At 44.1% G+C, this 17,975-nt stretch overlaps 2 protein-coding genes across 14 annotated transcripts in view; both read right to left on the reverse strand.

Annotated features, from left to right (window-relative positions):
• Positions 1-17,975, reverse strand: part of LOC6524815 (inhibitory POU protein) — a 28,958-nt gene that overhangs the window by 3,599 nt on the left and 7,384 nt on the right. For 7 of the 13 annotated variants that reach the window (XM_039373529.2, XM_039373554.2, XM_039373542.2 and 4 more), the window contains 4 exons: positions 17,722-17,898; positions 839-1,037; positions 643-783; positions 325-556 (listed from right to left, as the gene is read on the reverse strand). In XM_039373529.2, coding sequence (XP_039229463.1) covers positions 325-556; positions 643-783; positions 839-1,037; positions 17,722-17,898 — 749 coding nt within the window. The remainder of the gene's footprint in view (positions 1-324; positions 557-642; positions 784-838; positions 1,038-17,721; positions 17,899-17,975) is intronic. The other 6 variants (XM_039373536.2, XM_039373561.1, XM_039373551.2 and 3 more) reach the window with 1 other exon arrangement.
• LOC6524816 (serine/threonine-protein phosphatase alpha-3 isoform) lies at positions 5,399-7,526 on the reverse strand. The gene has a single exon (XM_043207028.1). The coding sequence runs from the start codon at positions 6,571-6,573 to the stop codon at positions 5,665-5,667; it is 909 nt and encodes a 302-aa protein (XP_043062963.1). The 5' UTR covers positions 6,574-7,526; the 3' UTR covers positions 5,399-5,664.

Genomic DNA, 17,975 nt, shown 5'->3' on the forward strand with positions numbered 1-17,975 from the left:
TTTGTTTCAAGCAAATGCACCTGTTACCGAAATGCATTATTTATTAATTGGCTCTGCCACATCATTGATAAATAATTTGTACACCTAAATTCGATTATGGGCTATCGCACGTCAGTTGGTCCGCCATTTAGACCCGCATCTCTGGCTGTTTTTGGTGTCTGGCCAATTAGTTTGCGCTCAGATGCTGGAGCAGGGTGCTCTTGGCTGGGTTATGGGCATGGTGGTCATAGAGGGATGTGGCGGATGTGGACAGTGGATAAGAAGGAGGAGGAGCAGAGGGGACAGGCTGGGCTACGCTACCGCATCAATTAAAACACTTTCTACCTTTTCTTTTCGCCCGCCGGCAGGACACTGGGCGCATCCGGATCGCGCCGCTTGTTTTTCGCTTGCGCCTCGGCCTCCTCGAGCCACGCCTGCAGGATGGGCTTGAGGGCGATCATGTTGTTGTGGGACAGGGTCAGGCTCTCGAATCGACAGATCGTGCTCTGCGACAGCGCTCCGACGCCAGGTAACTTGAGATTGGCCAGGGCTTTGCCCACGTCCGCCTGCGTGACACCTGTCATTTATCACAATAGTTGTGTTGAGTTCATTTTTTTTTTTTTTGGTGATTGTGTTAACAAGTTAATTAGGTAATTAACTAACCCAGCTTGATGCGCCGCTGCTTGAAGCGCTCCGCAAACGCCTCCAGCTCGCGAGGATCGGTATCTGTGTCGGGATGCAGGCCAGCGGCAGCCACCGCCGCCGTGATAACAGGATGATGTACCGCCGAGTGTCCATGATGTCCTGCGATGACAGAGGTTAGTAAGGTGCACCCTCGCGGAGGCACTGCATCACTTACCCCCCGTGTGGCCACTTAACGTGCCCGGATGGTGGTGGCTCATCATGTGATTCATGCTGTGATAGGAACCGTGCAGGTGTTGGTGTGTGGGCGTCAGCGGCGACTCCGAGATGGGCGCCAGTGTGGTCATCGAGCCCGTCGGATCCAGCATGTCCAGCTGGTCCATCGAGTGGTGCATCTGTCGAGAAAAAGGATTTTCCTAAATAGCATTGGAATGGAAACGAACTCGATTAAAATATTTAGCAGCGCAAATTAGTTTTATATTGTTACAAAATACAAATATGACAGTATCAGTGGCTTATAAATACATGATCTTCAAAGTTGCCTCAATGAATAATAAATACGAATTCAACATGGCTAAGACAACTTTCCAATTTAAAAGTTCATATCATTATACTTCAGAGATTGTGTAGCAAGTTGTAGAAGTTAGCAGGCTTTAACTGGAACCCAAACCGAAAGCCATTTGAAGCCCCAAGATAAATGAACACAAATCTGGCATCTGTGCATGTAGCCACTTATGTAAATGGCATTATCTTAAACACCATCATTAGCAGGCGCATCATTATCATTGTAATCAGGACCCAATTTGCGAGGTTTTCCACTCACGCCATAAGAAATGTATTTAAAGCTACCTCTAATTAAAGTCCTCGCTCGTCCTCCATCCATCCTGAAGTAAGCTGACAACCCTTTTGCTCCAGCTGCACTTGTTACTTTCCCGGCGACGGAAGACGAAGGTGGCGGCAGGGGCCAAAGGATCCCCATTTGGCAGCTTTAATTGAACGGGAAATCAGGCCCACACACAGATACTCACACACACACACAAGCAAGTGACTGGGAGCGAAACGAAACGAAATGGAACGGATACGGATATGGATGCGGATACGGATACGGATGCGGATACGAGGGCGCAACTCGCAACTCTTTTGTCTAGCCATCAAATATTTATAGAATTGCTCAATTATTTATACAAATATGAATAGCAACTAAAAAGCTGGAACAGCGTGGAGCTGTCTTATTTCCCCCACCCAATGTCCATGTTCCCTCGTTTTGTGTTTTGTGTTTCGCCTTTGTGTTGCTTTGTTAAGCATTTAAACTGATTACAGCTGAAAAGTATGCTACAGCACGGAGGACCAAATAGCCCGGATGGCCTCTTTCTGGCTCTTTCTAAGTCGCGCCCCCTCTCTTTCTGCCCTTCTGCCACTCTGTCCCTCTGCCCTCCAGTGGCCATGCCATTTCCATTCGGTTGTAGGGAACTGGAAGGGAATCTACGAATTCGGAGGCTCGGTGGGCTGGGTCAGTCATATTTATTTATCTTTTTGTGAATGTGGCGCAGTCGGGCGGGTAAAACTAGCGCTTAGTTCTGCTCTCCTATGTACAGTTGGCAAATATGCCACGCCCCCACCGACGAAAGCCGGAAAATGGACACAGTTACGGAAAATGGGAAAATGGGAGGCGGGAAATGGAAAATGTGAACATCGGACCCCCAGCCCAATTATGTAAAACTCTAAAATGATAAGGAGAGGCCTATGGAGAACAATAAGACCCACACACACAGACACACACACATCCGCACACACACACACGCATGCATGTACGTGAGTGGTAAAAACTATGTAGATGATACTACCCCCGCCACGGTCCCGCAAGTCGTCCGTGCTCCGAATACAATGGCAAACTCTTCAATTATAAACCAATCCCAAAATTAGTCTGACGGTTATTGGTTTGCACCCTTGGCGCTCGCTCTCTCGCTCTCTCTCACACTCGCCAGCTGCCCATCTCTCTCGCACTCGTGGGTCAGCTGCGCGCATTGCCTCTCTGTCGCACGCGATGCTGCCATCTCTCTCGTCGCAGAGAGTACGGAACCACCCTGCGCGTAAACACACACACACACACACACACACACACACACACACACACACACACACACACACACACACACACACACACACACACACACACAAAGGGCATGCAAAAACAAAAAGAAAAACCAAATCGAAGGACCCAAAAATCCCAACTAAAGCGGGAGGGGAGAGAGAGACGGACAGAGAGAGGGAGAGCAAGGGAGAGGGCGATAGAGAGAGGGAGAGCAGGATTACTTGGCCATGGACCCGGACCCGGGTCCAAAAAGCCATAGCCATAGCCATAGCCGTAGCCGTAGCCGTAGCGCCGGGAGTCGAAAGTGGAAAGTCGGGAATAGGGATTCCCGGAGTCGGGCAGCGGGATGTGCTGCATTGTGGTTGGCTGGGGCTTATGCAAAATTCATGTGGGCAGTGCCGATGTCGCTGCCAGCGTTATCTTTACCGTTAACGTTAACGCCACCGTCAACGTCAGCATCAGCATCAGCATCGCAGAGCCACCCACATCACCAACACCCCCTCTGTTGGCCATTTCATTAGGCGCATAATTTGTAATTAATAAAATTATTCAAAGGCGGCCAAAGGATGCTAAGCTGTAACTTAAAGCTTAAAGGCAGAACGTCAGCAAAAGAAAATACTTGGCATTAAATAAGTATTTGCATTCGCTTTATTACGAACACTAAAATTTGGCATTATTATGAGCATTAGTTGGAGAAACTTGCTTTCAAAATAAATAATACTAAAACTGAATATGAGTATTACCATAAAGTTTGAAATATACTACATTAAGCAACTGATATTTTACAAAATGTGTGTAAATATACCGAATATACCAATAGTTGGTTAAATAACTAAAACAACTGAAGTATAAGACAATGAACAAAAATAGATGTGAAATAAACATGTTAAATAAATAAACTTTAAAAGGAAATCACTACTTTGTAGATCAAGGGAAACGTAAATTTCTTCTAGTGCATAGAAAACAAAGTATCCCAGATACAAAATTTCAGAGTGAGAGCGAGATGGCAGAGTATGTATGAGTTTTGGTGTGTGTAGGTGTGGGTGTGGCATACCATATATCTCCACCCCTTATTCGGCCAGAGGACAAATCAAATGCAACAATAGAAGGCAATTTGCAACCAAAAAGGATACAAATAAATGCGAGTAGCTAGCCGGAAAAAGAGGAAACAATTGCACTGCTGCCAAATTGCCAAATGTTGTCTGCATTGATTTCCTACTGCAACATGCACATACATACATATCCGTGAAGCTATATAGAAACATATATATCTGCTCTGCAGCAGCGACGTAAGCCGAGCATCCCACACACACACACACACACGCAAACTTCGAGGGCTGTGTGTGTGTGTGTGTGCATAAGGACGCCATTTTAAACAAGAAATACTCTTGAAAATGCAAAGAGAGCTCGAATTTGGCAAGTAAGTTGCATATTAAATTTGGTAGCACAGCTGGAATAATGCTAATTAAAAGGTTACCACATTTACTGGCATTTATAAACATATCTTTGGTTAAATACATATGATTTATATTTATAAACTTATCTTTGGTTAAATACATATGATTTAGTTGGGAAAATAATGTTATACTTAACAGAAGAATAGAACACTTTATGAACTATAAAACTCAACGTAAAAGTCAGAGCTTCTATTGTGAAAATGAATTTTATTATATTAAACAATACCTTCTTAAATGAAATTAAGAAAATGATAATGATATTAGGCACTTGTTTTTTTCTTTTTGGAATAAAAATAATAAGAAATAAGAGTATTTAATTGTCGCTGTGCTTTTTTCTCCTGCGAATCCGTTCATCTTACTTGCTTTCATTTTGCTCTGCGACTTGGGTCGCCAACTTCATGATTTATTAACAAATTTGCGAACATTTATTTATTTACCGTTTGTTGATAAACATGTGACTCGCTCTTCTGTCTCCCTTACACTCTAGCTCTAGCTCTAGCTCCATCTCCCTCCCACGCGTTGAGCTTCTTTCCCCACTTTCGTTTCTGATTGTTTACGCGTAAATGACCTCATTATATATATAATGTAATTTGTTGTTGCCACACTGGGCTCCTTTTCTCTATTTTTTCCCCATCTTGTTTTGACATAATAAAGCGTTTTTGGCGCAATTTGTTGTATCTTTGTCTCTGTTTTTGTTTTTTTTTTTGTTTGTCGTCTGTCTGCCAGCTCGCACCTTAGCTTCGACCCCCATATTGCCATCTCCCTCTACGTGTGCATGTGTGTGTGCGCTTTGTTATTGTTCATTAATGTTTAAGCATTGTTAATATATGGCGGTGACTTTTGTCACCGAGCACAAACAGTTGGAGGCGCATCTCCTTTTCAGGTTGAACACCCACTTTTCACGCCGCCAGAAAGCGTAGCATACTTTTCTGGGCTCCCACGTTGGGATAGGATCCTAAATTAATGGCTAAACGAGGATTTTTGACCAGCACTTGTTAATATATAAATATACATATAAACGTACAATTGATAGAAGCGTTTTTTGTTCCATGTTTATATTTGTAATAGTTAAAAGTTGGCATATGGCAATATAATTTGTAATAGTTAGAAGTTAGCATATGGAATTAATATTTGTAATAGTTAGAAGTTAGCATATGGCATTTATATTTGTAATAGTTAAAAGCATTACTTTCCATTAACTATTGATTCTCTTAAAAAAAAACCCACATTTGATTAGATTTGTTTAATATCACACATATGAGCGAAATGGCTGGATATCCGGTAAGCCAGTTGGGATTCATGTAGATATACGCTGGAGCTGGGCCATTTCTTTGATTTGATTGACGATTGAGAGATGAGTCTGGAAATTATGATTTCGAACCGATTTCGTGTAGGATTTCGTAGATAAAATGTGAATGGGAGTGGTATATGTGATTGCTAGTGTTATGGTGTAAAATTAAAGATCTGGAAGAGGTCCACAGATCCTGGTAGCGTCTACTTCTTGCGCTTCTCGACGGGCTTGAGGATTTGGAAGGAGCACATGAGGGTATTGTCCACGGACATCATGGCACCGGCATTGTCGAATTCACCGCAATAGTTGGGGGCGGAGAAGAGGGTGACCAATTGGCGCTTGGCAAAGAACTCGTAACCATCCTCGACGACCTGGTGGGCACGACAGATCAGATCGAGATCGTGCTTCTGTAGAAACTTGACGACCACCTCGGCGCCAAAGGTGAAGCTGACGCCACGGTCGTTCTCGCCCCAACCAATGGTATCCTTGTCCGGATCGGACCAAAGCAGATCGCATAGCAGTCCCTGATCGGGCACATCGGTGGGTCGCATAATCCGACGGATCTGCTCCATCGAAGTGAGATCCGGACTCAGTCCGCCGTGGCAGCAAAAGATCTTCTCATCCACAATGGCCACCACCGGCAGACAGTTGAAACAATCGGTAAATGTCTTCCACAACTTAATGGTATATCTGCGCTTGCACTCATCGTAGAATCCATAGATTCGATTAATGCTGGCGCACTCGTGATTGCCGCGCAGCAGAAAGAAGTTCTCCGAATACTTGATCTTGTAGGCCAACAGCAGGCAGATGGTCTCCAGCGACTGCTTGCCCCTGTCCACGTAGTCGCCCAAGAATAGATAGTTGGCCTCCGGCGGATAGCCGCCGTATTCGAATAGACGCAACAGATCATAGTACTGGCCATGGATATCGCCGCAGATCTTGAGCGGCGCCTCCAGCTCAAGGAGTATGGGCTGAGCCAGCAGTATTTCGCGCGACTTGAGGCACAGTCCACGGATCTCGCCCTCCGACAGCTGCACATTCTTGCCGGGCCTGGCGCCACGCACCTCCAGCAGGCGGGCAATGATGCTCTCCAGATTGAGCACCTCTGCCATGGTCTCGGTTTTGCGAGCCGCGGCTGCGTTGTCCGGGCTGGATAAGACAATCGTCTGGGACGCCGTTGGTGCTGCTTGTCAGGGACTCTGAGGACCCTGAGATTGCGCTTGACCGGAGACTGGGACTTGATCCTCGGCGGAGCTATGGAGCGAGCTATCAGCTATGGGCAATTGGTCACTTCTGTAGTGTAGCTGAGGTAGCTGGTAGCTGGTAGCTGGTAGCTAGTAGCTAGTAGCTCAACTTGTTCTATTCGTAGGCTCACTTTTTTGCAAAATGAGCGTGTGTTGATGACTTGCACTTTTGGTGTTAATTTGTCAAATTTTCTTTTCGATTTACTGTGCCCAATTCTTGGCTATAACCGAAATGGTATTGTTTCCTTTATATGTGAATTTGTTTAACGTTCAGTTTGCTGATTTCCTCACAAAATGCCCAATGAAAATGTATGAAAATGCTTTCGCTTCGACTGCTCTTTTTTTAAAACTTGAAGTGAAGGTGCTTGACAGCTTGGATGTGAATAAAATTTTTGATTAATTCGACCGAATCGATTTGACAAATCGATTTCTATGTCGATTCACTCGGCGATATCTTAGCTTTTTTCCCTACCTTCTGAATGTGGCTCCTTTTTTTTGAATTTGCCTTGTTTGAGTTCGAGTGTTTCAATCCAGATTCTAGAATCCAGACTATTGTCCTTCTGCTGCCTCTCCTCTCTCAGTAGTAGTAGTCTATAGATCGCGTTGTACTTGAAAAGGGGTTTTTGGCGATTATATCATATGGGTATCGCTTTAGCGATTGAGAATCTGATTGGTTTACAAATGCGCTGTGCACTTTTCACTGAACCGCACTTTCACACGTTGTCTTCACGCTCTTGCGATGGCTTTAAAATTTTAAAACAAATTTTGATTCGGGAACGGTGACTTTTATTTTTTTTCAAAAACTAAATGAATGAAAAATCAACGACAGACAAGTCAGCAACTACATCCTATCATTTCAGCCTATGTTTCGTTTTCATAAAATACAAATAAATGTTATTTGTGCTGGCAAAAGAAGTCCTATAAATGATATGAACTGTGCTTTATCTTGACCATCCTTAGAAGCTTTCTCAACTCTAGAGTTTGTTGCACTTTAAGGTATTATTTGAGATGGCCACCCCTGGAGAAGTGCGGCGACCCTCGTCTGACCCTCAGCCATTTGTTCTTGTTACCTCTGATTGAGTGGAAAACTTGAAGTGCCCGAAGTTCTCTAGTAATGTGCACCCCGCTTTTATAGATGAGCTTATTTCGCCGGTATTCCCTGGGATTCCCTGGAATTCCTGGGATTGCCAGCTAGTGTGGCCACTAATTAGCTGCAATTTGTTGGCGCAACTTGAAAAATTGCAGTGTAAACAGGGTATTTCCAGTGTCCCAATAATGAGGCAATAACCCCGTGTATATATATTACATAAATAGCGAGCTGTTCGGAGCTGATTGAACTGCTGTTTGGCTGGGCAAAGGGCTCCACTGTACAGTGTGCATCGTGTGCTGGCGCACCGCAAAGCAAACATTCAAACATCCAAACAGCAGCGGCATCGTTTATTTTGGGGAAACAAAGGACCTCATTTTCCCCCATTTGTTTGACCAGCAAAGGCAGCAAGGACAACACGAACAACAAGGACAACATGCGGCAAAGTTTTATAAATGGCTTGGCCATTGTTGTGCGCCCGCCGCTGTTTGTTGAAATTAATTGGTGTTACACAAATGAGTAATTTTCAATGTACATAAATATTTGCACAAATTGCAATTTGCGTTGTGGCAGCAGGGGTGCAGGGGTGCAGGGGTGCGCAGTGCGCACTCACTTTCGAGTGCTGTTCAAATAGCCATTTTTATTGTCAAGCGCTAATAATTTCAACAATGAATAATATGAACGGCAAGCATCTGTTATTATTCCAAACAAATCAAAACAAGTGCAGTCGAAACGAAAGCGAGTGGGCGGGCCCAAGAGTCTTGAGTTCTGCTTTGAGTTCTGAGCTCTGATATCCAGAGTCCTGCATCCTGTGTGTCCTGTGTGTCCTCCCCCTCGTTTTCTGGCATCCTGGCCACACACAAATCTTCATAAATTGCAACGGCCGGGGCGACAGTTTTGGGAATTGAGACAAAGTGCGAGAAGTGCCTGTGGACCGGGGGCGAAATGCGAAAAGGGGTCGCCAAATGGGAAAATGATACACTTTACTTTACTTATTTTTACACGCACACACACTCATGCACACGCACAGGCACATACAGAAAGGACACCCCGTCGCACACAGACACAATCAAGAAGCAACAAATTGCCGCATAAATGTGGGGTGGTTCGCCACGTAATAGATTTTATTTTATTTTTATATCCGCCAGACGCGCTGCCAGCGGCCAACTTTTTTCTTTTTTTTTTTTAGGCAGGGGGTTGCGATTCATGGCCTTACTTACTTTTACTTTTCACATTTCTACCTTTTTACCTTGTGTTTTTCCCCCTCGTCTTTTCGATCAGAAGTAGGTGTACTGAAGGGGGGAAGGCAGCTAGATTTCACGGGAATTCCCAGGACATTCTACACTGCTCGAAGTAACAACAACCCAAATGAAGCTCTTTATAACAGCAATTCAAGTGTTTCAAACTCACTTTTAAATCGAGCTTAGAAATGAAACATGTTTATAAACATATTTTTATTGTCCAGAATATTTGCGTATTATTTTATAATATTTTGCATAAAATTCTTATTTGCATTACTGCCAAGTTTAAGAAGTTTGCTTGGGAGTAAGTTAACTTTATGAGTTATTTGCTATATATTATGGAAACTACGAAAACATCAAGCTTAAAAGCGGCAACCATGGAAATGAAATAAAATGAGATGCATTTGTATTAAACACATGATCTTTACACCTCTATGAACTTGTTGTAAAGGCTGTTTCGATAACTCTGACTTTCTGGTAATTTCCCTGACCATTTCCCAAGCTCCTTTAAGTGTATCGCCTTGCCACAGACGACTCGTAAACATTGCGGAGCAACAGAAACGCGGCAATACGCACGCATACACTGCAATAATTTGCAGGGTTAATGGCAGCATATTGTCGCTGGCTCATCATGCGTGTGAGCCGAAATAATAGCAAAGGAAAAAGCGTGGAAAACCAGCAAGACCGCGAAGTTTTCCCGCCTCCGGCGACCACCTGCCAACGTTTTTCGGAACACAACACCCCACTCCATCTTTAATTTCTGCTCGTAATTTTTTACACATTGCGGTCCCAGCTTAACGGCTGCCCTGCCGTCTGTTTTCCGGCCCGCTCTACTGGGAGGCACATCGATATGGTAGGGGGGGGGGAAAGTCCACCCACCCACCTATACACCCACCCACCCATCCGCAACCACCCTCCACGGCGATTCGGTTGCCTTCTTTCACATCTTTCACATCACGCACACGGCGGCGTTGGAACAAGTGCAGCGGCTCAGGTGAGCAGGGAAAAGCGGCAAGTGGAAAAGGGGGTGGGAAAACACCGGGGGAAAATATGTACTACATTGTACACCTTATTACACTTATGTATAAGCACTCCAAAAGGCATAGTTTTAGTGTAGCAAAAGATGGTAAATTAAGAAAGTAGTCCGCATAACATTAAGCTTTATGCTATGAAAACTAACTAGAAACTTAGAAGGTTGTAGGCAATTTCTTGCAGTGCAGAGCGAAAGTGGCAATCACACGCTGCGTCACCAGTCTGTGCAATAAAAACAACTACAAAAAGCACAACGACACGCTGCACACACACACACACACACACACACGCACATAGCACACAAGGACACGAGGGATTCCACGTACGCCCATGGGTGTTGGTGGCGGGGGGTGGTAATAGAAATTACATACAAAGCAGCGGGCGAGGGGCGGGCAGCGGGCAGCGGGGAGCGGGTGTGGCACAGGTTTCCTCATTTCACCCGTGTAATTCTCCCCTGTTTTTTTCCCATTTTTTTTCGTCAGCCTGCACTTCACTTCACCTCACCTCCTCATCTCCATCCCCTTGCCATCTTTCCATTTTTTCAGGCGGTGCGACATTAATATGTAGATGCATTAAGTACATTATCCGGGGTTACAACCTCCGGGAAGCAGCGAGGAGCAACCAGATCCGGAGAAGCGCACGCAGCCAGCAGCCAGGAACTGCTGGTGCTACAAAGGTATGGAACCGTGGTTGGAAATGGGATATACGAGGATATATCCTGGCTGGTTTCATCTGTCTTATAAGCTAATCTATCTGCCGGGCATTTTTGTTAATTTTGTAAATATTTACTAAAATATTTAGTGAAATATTTACTAAAAAATATGATAACAGAATGTATGTACATAAGTTTATAACTTTTTTATGATCTTAAGAATCTGAATATGAATGTACTTACGATGTGAAATATGGATCGCTTAAAAACTCTACATACTATCCTATAAAATATTCCACAAAATATCTAATATTTATTTTCTACTACCTATCTAACATCTAATATTTATTTTCTACTACCTATCTAACATCTAATATTTATTTTCCGTAAATTATAAAATTTTATAGCAAAACAGCACTTCTAACTGCAGACTGATTCGGAAACATTAAAAGAGTAAAAATGCGCTCTCAAAATCAGCAACTCAGCCCACTGTGCGCAGTGGCGGGGTCACGAAGGGGGCAAGGGAAATATTATGATTTATTTTTATTATGGCGGGTAAAGTGGTCTTTACAAGCATCAAACAGGGCCACGCCAATCGCCCACAGACGCGCCGAGTAAAAAGGCAGTTAGTTGGTTTAGGCCGTGAAGGGGGCGCAGCCGGAAGGATGCGGAGGAAGGGCATCCAGGAACACGACACGAGGAACACCAGGACTAAAGGACCGAAGGACCGAAGGACTGATGTACTGAAGTACTGAAGGACTGAAGGACACCAGGAGCTGGGGTGTGCCGAGTGGCAGGAGGGTGGCGCACAAGTTGTTAAATGGACGGGTGGATTTGCACTTGCCGTGCTGACTGTTATCTTCATTTTTGCTTTCAGTTATATTGCCTGGGAATTCCTGTGGGATACGGGATCAGGGATCAGGGTACAGGGAATCCCACCTCCACCTACTGGCTAAAACAAATTGTATGCCCGGCATGGGCATAAAAACAAGCGGATCAAACAGCCGGGCAGGTGGAATAGGAATAGGAATCGCAATGGCTTGGCATGGCATCGTGGTGGTGGTTGGATTTCGTTCCATCTTTTTGCCCTTCAGGAGCCGCAAATCGAAAAAGAGTGTACCCGGATTTGCCATCCTCGTTGTTTTGACCGTAGCCGAGCTCATTGAAATTGCATTAATGTTCCGTTTGGCTGATAGATAACCCCTCGAAAAGCGGAATCGAAAAACCTGCCACCCGCCCCCCCGCAGGAAGTTTGTTTCATTGTTGTGTAATGGAAATCTGCGTGTATAATCCGCCCCCTCTGATAAGATGGGCGGGATAAACTAGTTATGGCCATTAATGCGATCAATTTGATGCTCACTTCGGTGTAAGTAAATAACAGTCTTATTGAAAAGCAGGCGGACTGCTCTGCAAATGGGAAACATATTCACCGCGACCAACCGAGCAACAGCCCTCGTCACAGTTGTAACTGATAATTGCCGAGTTCTGGTCCTAGATGAATATATACATATGCCATATATTACAGGGATCATCGTGAAAGGGGGGTTGCAAGTGCGGGGATTGTGGGTCAAGTGATGCGTTGATGTGCATTTTAAGCAGGTTAACCTGTTAACTGTCACAACCCTTTTTTCTTATTTTTTTTTTGTTTTTTTGTCTTTTTACTTTACTTGTGAAAGTTGGGGGTTCAACTTAGTTAGATCCGATTTATCAAGTGGCACGCAAGTGTGGACAGATGTTAAGTTACATCCTACATCTTAAGGGACTCTTCTGCACTGAGGAAAAACTATAGCCCATATTCTTAAGAAGTAGTTCTGAGTACAATACATTATTCGTTACTAGCAATATCTTATTCATAGGCAAAAGCAGAGGCATTTCCATAAAATGCTTAACACATATGTGTTTAGTTAGAAATTTAAACTATGTATTTGAACGATAAACTTGTCTGTTTGAACAGTTTTGTAAAGTAAAGCACTTAACCGATTGAGCATGGCAGTTTAAGTCTAATTGTTTAAACTGTGCAATCTTTTGCAGTATTTCGTCCATTGACTGTGATCCGATTGTAATCTGCAATTTGGCCAATCAGTCGATTAGGGCTAAAAGCGGTTTCTCCCGAAGTGGGCCATTAAAAATGGATGAAAGTGCAGGGAGAAAGTGCAATTTGCAGTCGAACTTCTAATGCGCCGTTGCGTGTAATTGTGCGCAACTATTAACTGGCGGCGAGGACGAAAAGGACGCGGTGCCACCTGGCGTATGAGCGATGTCCGTGTCCGTATCCCTGTCCGTGTCCGTATCCATGTCCGTGCCGGTGTCCTGGCGTCGCTGCCCTTTTCTTATTCTCTGCAATCCCCCCTCAAAGCCGAGAAGTGCCCGTATTTCGTGTCTTCAATTGTCTTGGCCATAAAAAAGACGAACACATACAGGACCTAAATAATTGATGAAGAAAAGGAAACTAAATAAATAAATAAAAGGAAACATCGGGTGGCGGGGGGCGGAAAGTGGCGGTTTTTGGCAGATGGGGGAGTTGGTAAATTGTCACTGGATGACACAAAGCTTTCTGCACAGCGCAAATAATAAAATAAATAAATGAAAACCATGCTCGATACACAGACGACAGACATTGAACTTTCACCTAAGCAAAAACAAAAACAAAAACAACAGGAACAACAGCCACATGACCAGTCGGCCACTAAATAAAGTTAATGCATTAATAATCATAATTTCCTCAATATTTCATGACTTCATTGTGGCCACGTTTGTAACGATTGTATTTTTTTGTGGCCAACCATCCTGTTGGTCGACATTAAATATGGTTACACATTTAATTAAGTCAATCAAACGGAGTCGGTGATAAATGACAAGGTAATCGATAAGCAGACAATGCTGTTGATGACCAGACGATAAGCAATATGCAATATGCAATAATCGATAATTGGACAATTTGAACGATTTCCGGGTTGGGCAAAACGGGCCATCAGTTATTTGCTTAACTCCACTTTTCTGTTGACTTTTCAGCTACAAAAAGTAGCAATTTTCCAAATGAACTAGCAAAATACAGTTCAATGCACGCTAAAATATAGTTAAATGCCTTTCGTTTGATTTGCAATTCGAGTTCGTCCTGCAATTTAAGGCTGCTAAATGGCGGTGATTATGGAACTTTGGATTAAATATAAATGGGATACTTTGTCGTGCAGTGCTGCAAAATATTGGGTTTGTTATTATAGTAGAAATAGGACAACATATTGATTTGAGTGTTATAACTTAGTGAACAGTTTTGGTGACATGTTTCATGTTTTTTATATGTAAGGAACTATTTATAATAATTTTGGATTGGTTTTTCTTGTCAGTTTTCGAGAATAGAACACAAGTTGAAAATACTCGAAAAACTTCAATCAACGCAGCAAACACGCATTTCATCGACACTCGGAATGCGCGTTTGTTTGGACTTCAGCGGGTATCCCCCGAAGGTCCACCCTAAAGCAGCCACCCTAGTTAGCGGTAAGTTGTTTCTAATGTGCACAAAAGACAAATATTTGCTGTTGTCGCCTGTCGCCGCTGGAAAAATAGTTGAAGCCAGCCGGAAATGGACGCGGACATGGAGTTTCGAGGATTGCGTGCGGAGTGGCAATGGTGAGTTAACGATATTTACAAAACAATATTCCGACCGCAGGGCGGGGAATGGAGAGTAAAAATCAAACAGGTGCACTAAATGAATTCAATATGATAAACCACTTGTGGTTGAACTCCTGGAAATGGGAACTGGGAACTGGGACCTCGTGTCCTGCAAGTATCCTGGCCGGTATCCCTTTGGGCGGTGCGTGCATTGGAAAAGGACTCAAATCGACCCGATTCGTCGTTTCATTTCGTTTCGTTTCGTTTCGAGGGAAATTGAGCCATATGTTGCGAATACTAATGGACAGGATATGCCCCGAACCCGGAAGTATGTAAGTGTAATTTAAATTGAATTAAGTGAGTGAGGGTGGATTGGGTTTGGGTTTGGGTTTGGATTTTTGGGCATAGCCTGGAAAATATGGACTAACCAGATCGGAGCATAAGTTTCGGACCGGAAAAATCAGCGATAAATGCCTGCAAAGTGGCCAGCTCCGTAACCAGAATCCTGAATTCCGAATCCCGAGTCCCTGCAGCCCGAATTTCATCCCAGTTGGGCGCTGAAATTGATAATGGATATTTTGCCGCCCGCTGCCGTAATTGTTACAAATGTTCTGACAACCTGACAACAAACCCGCCCCTTTTTTGCATTGCGAACATTTCGAGCATTTTGAGTTTTATGATGGATATGATTATTTTAATTAGCATTATATTTACTCTTGTTTACCCTTTTTGCCGCCGACCCCCTTTTTATTGCCATCGTCTCTCCACATAATTGGCTTTTCATATGCTCGCAAAAACCAGAAACCGAAATCCGTAAACCGAAAACCGAAAAACCAGTTGGATAACCAGCAGGATTGCTGTTGGCTGTTTTCCTTGCTGGCTCGTAAATTAGTTTAATTTAATGAGTTTTGTAATGCTGCTGGGGGCCTTCTGTCTTCTGGCATAACGATTATGACACATGTTACCAGACTTTCTGACAGCCCACCTCTCCCATTCACTCCTCCAACTCGAAAGTTTCCATGCCAAAGGATTTTGTGAGCTGGTAGGGGATAGGGGATCGAGGTGGATATATAAGTAGCACTGTTAGCAAGTTAACTACGTAGCTGCCACAATTAGCTGGAGTTTGTAAAGTCGGGCTGACAGAATTTTACATTTGAAAATAAATGGAAGTGGATAGGGAGAGAGGAGGAGTGTCCATCTAATGAATTATGCACCGATTTACTATAACTTTGGACCTAGAAATAATTCACAAGACCAAATGCATATGAATAATCTTATTATGCTTGTAATGAGCACACGTCTAAGTAAATATTTCAGAATTTTGAGCAGCAATTTACATCTGCAAAAAATGAGTTTGAAACTCGACGAACTCAACGTTTGACACCAAGAACACAAGGAAGAGTATGCATGGATGCACTGCGACATGGCGAAGATTGTCCAGGGATTGTAGTAAATGCAGAAGAAAGCCGGCCCTGCAATTAAAAAATTCTTTTCGATATGCCAGATATTGGTGCTTGACAGCCCAGCTGTGCCCCACTAGGTTATTCTCACATGGACAAGTAGTGCTCTTTGGGGGTCTCCATATTTCATGTGCGACTGCTGACTGCCGGCGGTTGGGTGGGTCAGTTGCCAAACTTGTTTGCGGTCAACACAATGTGTCCGGTCTCCCACGGAAGGGTTACGTCTAACCTGGACTTGGATGTCCTCGAATCCAACCACTTAAATACTTTCCAAAGGTAACATTATAATGATCTTAGGAGCGTTTTGAAACTAGGTCTTCGCAGTTTGCTAGCAAAATGAATTTAATCTTAATACTAAAAATACATTTGTAGGCTGTAAATTTGAATTCTAATATTTGGTAACAATTTGCTGTTACAATTGTTATTTGAGATCTTTGATTTGTTGTCTTTATTAATAAGCCCGCTTAGGGCGAAACCCTCTGGCCGGAAAAGCCAATTTGCTAACAATCGAATCGCAGATCGTGTGCGGGAATTATTTTACGGATATTTGCTGCTTGAGGATGAGGGTGTTCCCAGTACCCAGTACCCAGTACCCAGTTCCCAGTTCCGATTCCTTGGGAGTGTGGGTGATTGATAGAGTTGGCCGGCACCTGAGACAGAAATCGAAACTCCCTGGTGCGTCGCGTCGAGTGGGTTTGCCGAAAATTAAGGACAGCACGCGCTGGCAATTGGGAATGGTTATGGGTTCTCGGTTATGGGTTATGGGCTATGGGCTATGGACTATGAGCATGTGCTCGGTGTGTGCCCTATGTGCCCTATGTGCTTCATGTGCCAGGAGGGACTCGAGTGGATTATTTTGCCTACGGACGATTGCCGGCGGATGGATGGGGGTCACGACCACATCAACCACCAACGCGGACGGCGGCGCGTGGACAGGGCGCACTTTCGTCATGCTCGATTGTGCCGAAAACAAGTGGCAACTTGCAACAACAGCAACAGTGGCCACAACCTGAGCAACATGCAACATGAGCACTATGAACAACTAGCTGCAGGACAGTAAAGCAAAAAGCAGAGAAATAAAAAAAAATATAAGGAAAACAGGTTGCTGGTGTAATTTGATTACAATCAACTTCTAATAGAGCGGCAGCAAAGCGGCAACCACCACTTGGGCCCTAACCCCCCCCTTGAAAGGATAGAAGGAAGGAAGGAAGGAAGGAGAGTCCTTTTTGGAACGCCCAGTTCGAGTTGAAGTACAATACAATTAACGACACGAATCATGATGTGCTTACCTGGCAAACGACCGTCACGTGGCGCGTTCCCAGAAGGCTTACACGTCACAATTTTAATTTTATTAAAGAAACATTTCAAATTAACCACACACACACATAGTAGTGTACTTGTGTGTATGTATCTGTAGGTAGACATGCGTGTGACCATTGAAAACGGAAATTGGAGTTCTCGGCTGTCCCAATGCGACAGTTCCGTTTCCCTTTGCCCCGTTTCCCCGTTTTTGTTTCCGATTCCGATTTCGATTGCGTTTCCCTCGCATTAATAACCCGCCTCATCAGGGAGTGACTTTCATAATTTGCAGCATTCTAGACGTTGGCTAATACACCGACCTAACATCCCCGACCTCTACAAAAACCACAGGTTGGGTTCAATCAACCGCAGGACTGCCACTTCCGGAAGTGAGTTGCTCTCAAATACTCGTACTTCCACCTTGCTTTCAAGCCAACTACTCTAGTCTTAGCTGTCCCAGCTAATCAGGCCCAAAAAAACAAAGGGTTTTTCAAATGCTGAGTGATCTATAGATGAAACTCTTCAACCAAATCTATAGATGGAATGTAGATGTATGCTTCAAAAGTAAGATGGCTGTGTACGAGTAGCATTTGGTAGTTCCCCCGACTTTAGACTTGAACTTGGAGGCGAACTCACCTGCAACGGACGCTGGGGAGGCCCACTCATGGAGTGATGGTGGTACATGACGTCGTGCTTGATTTGGGAGGGCATTTGGCTATGTACATGCTGGGCTTGGTGCTTTTGGATGTCGACGGCGGCCAGGGCCTCCGCTCTGCTGAGGATTCCATCGTTGATGCCCGCGAAGATATCACCCTGTGGAGTGGATAAAAGATCGCAGATCGTAGTGGTCAGTAAGGTTGGATAATATCAGGGTTAGTGCTGGTAGTTAT

The sequence above is a fragment of the Drosophila yakuba genome, chromosome X, assembly GCF_016746365.2.
Source record: "Drosophila yakuba strain Tai18E2 chromosome X, Prin_Dyak_Tai18E2_2.1, whole genome shotgun sequence".
Taxonomy (NCBI): Eukaryota; Metazoa; Arthropoda; class Insecta; order Diptera; family Drosophilidae; genus Drosophila; species Drosophila yakuba.

Excerpts from the sequence above, each read along its gene's own strand:
- LOC6524816 (XM_043207028.1), bottom strand. The coding sequence starts at position 6,573 with ATGGCAGAGGTGCTCAATCTGGAGAGCATCATTGCCCGCCTGCTGGAG.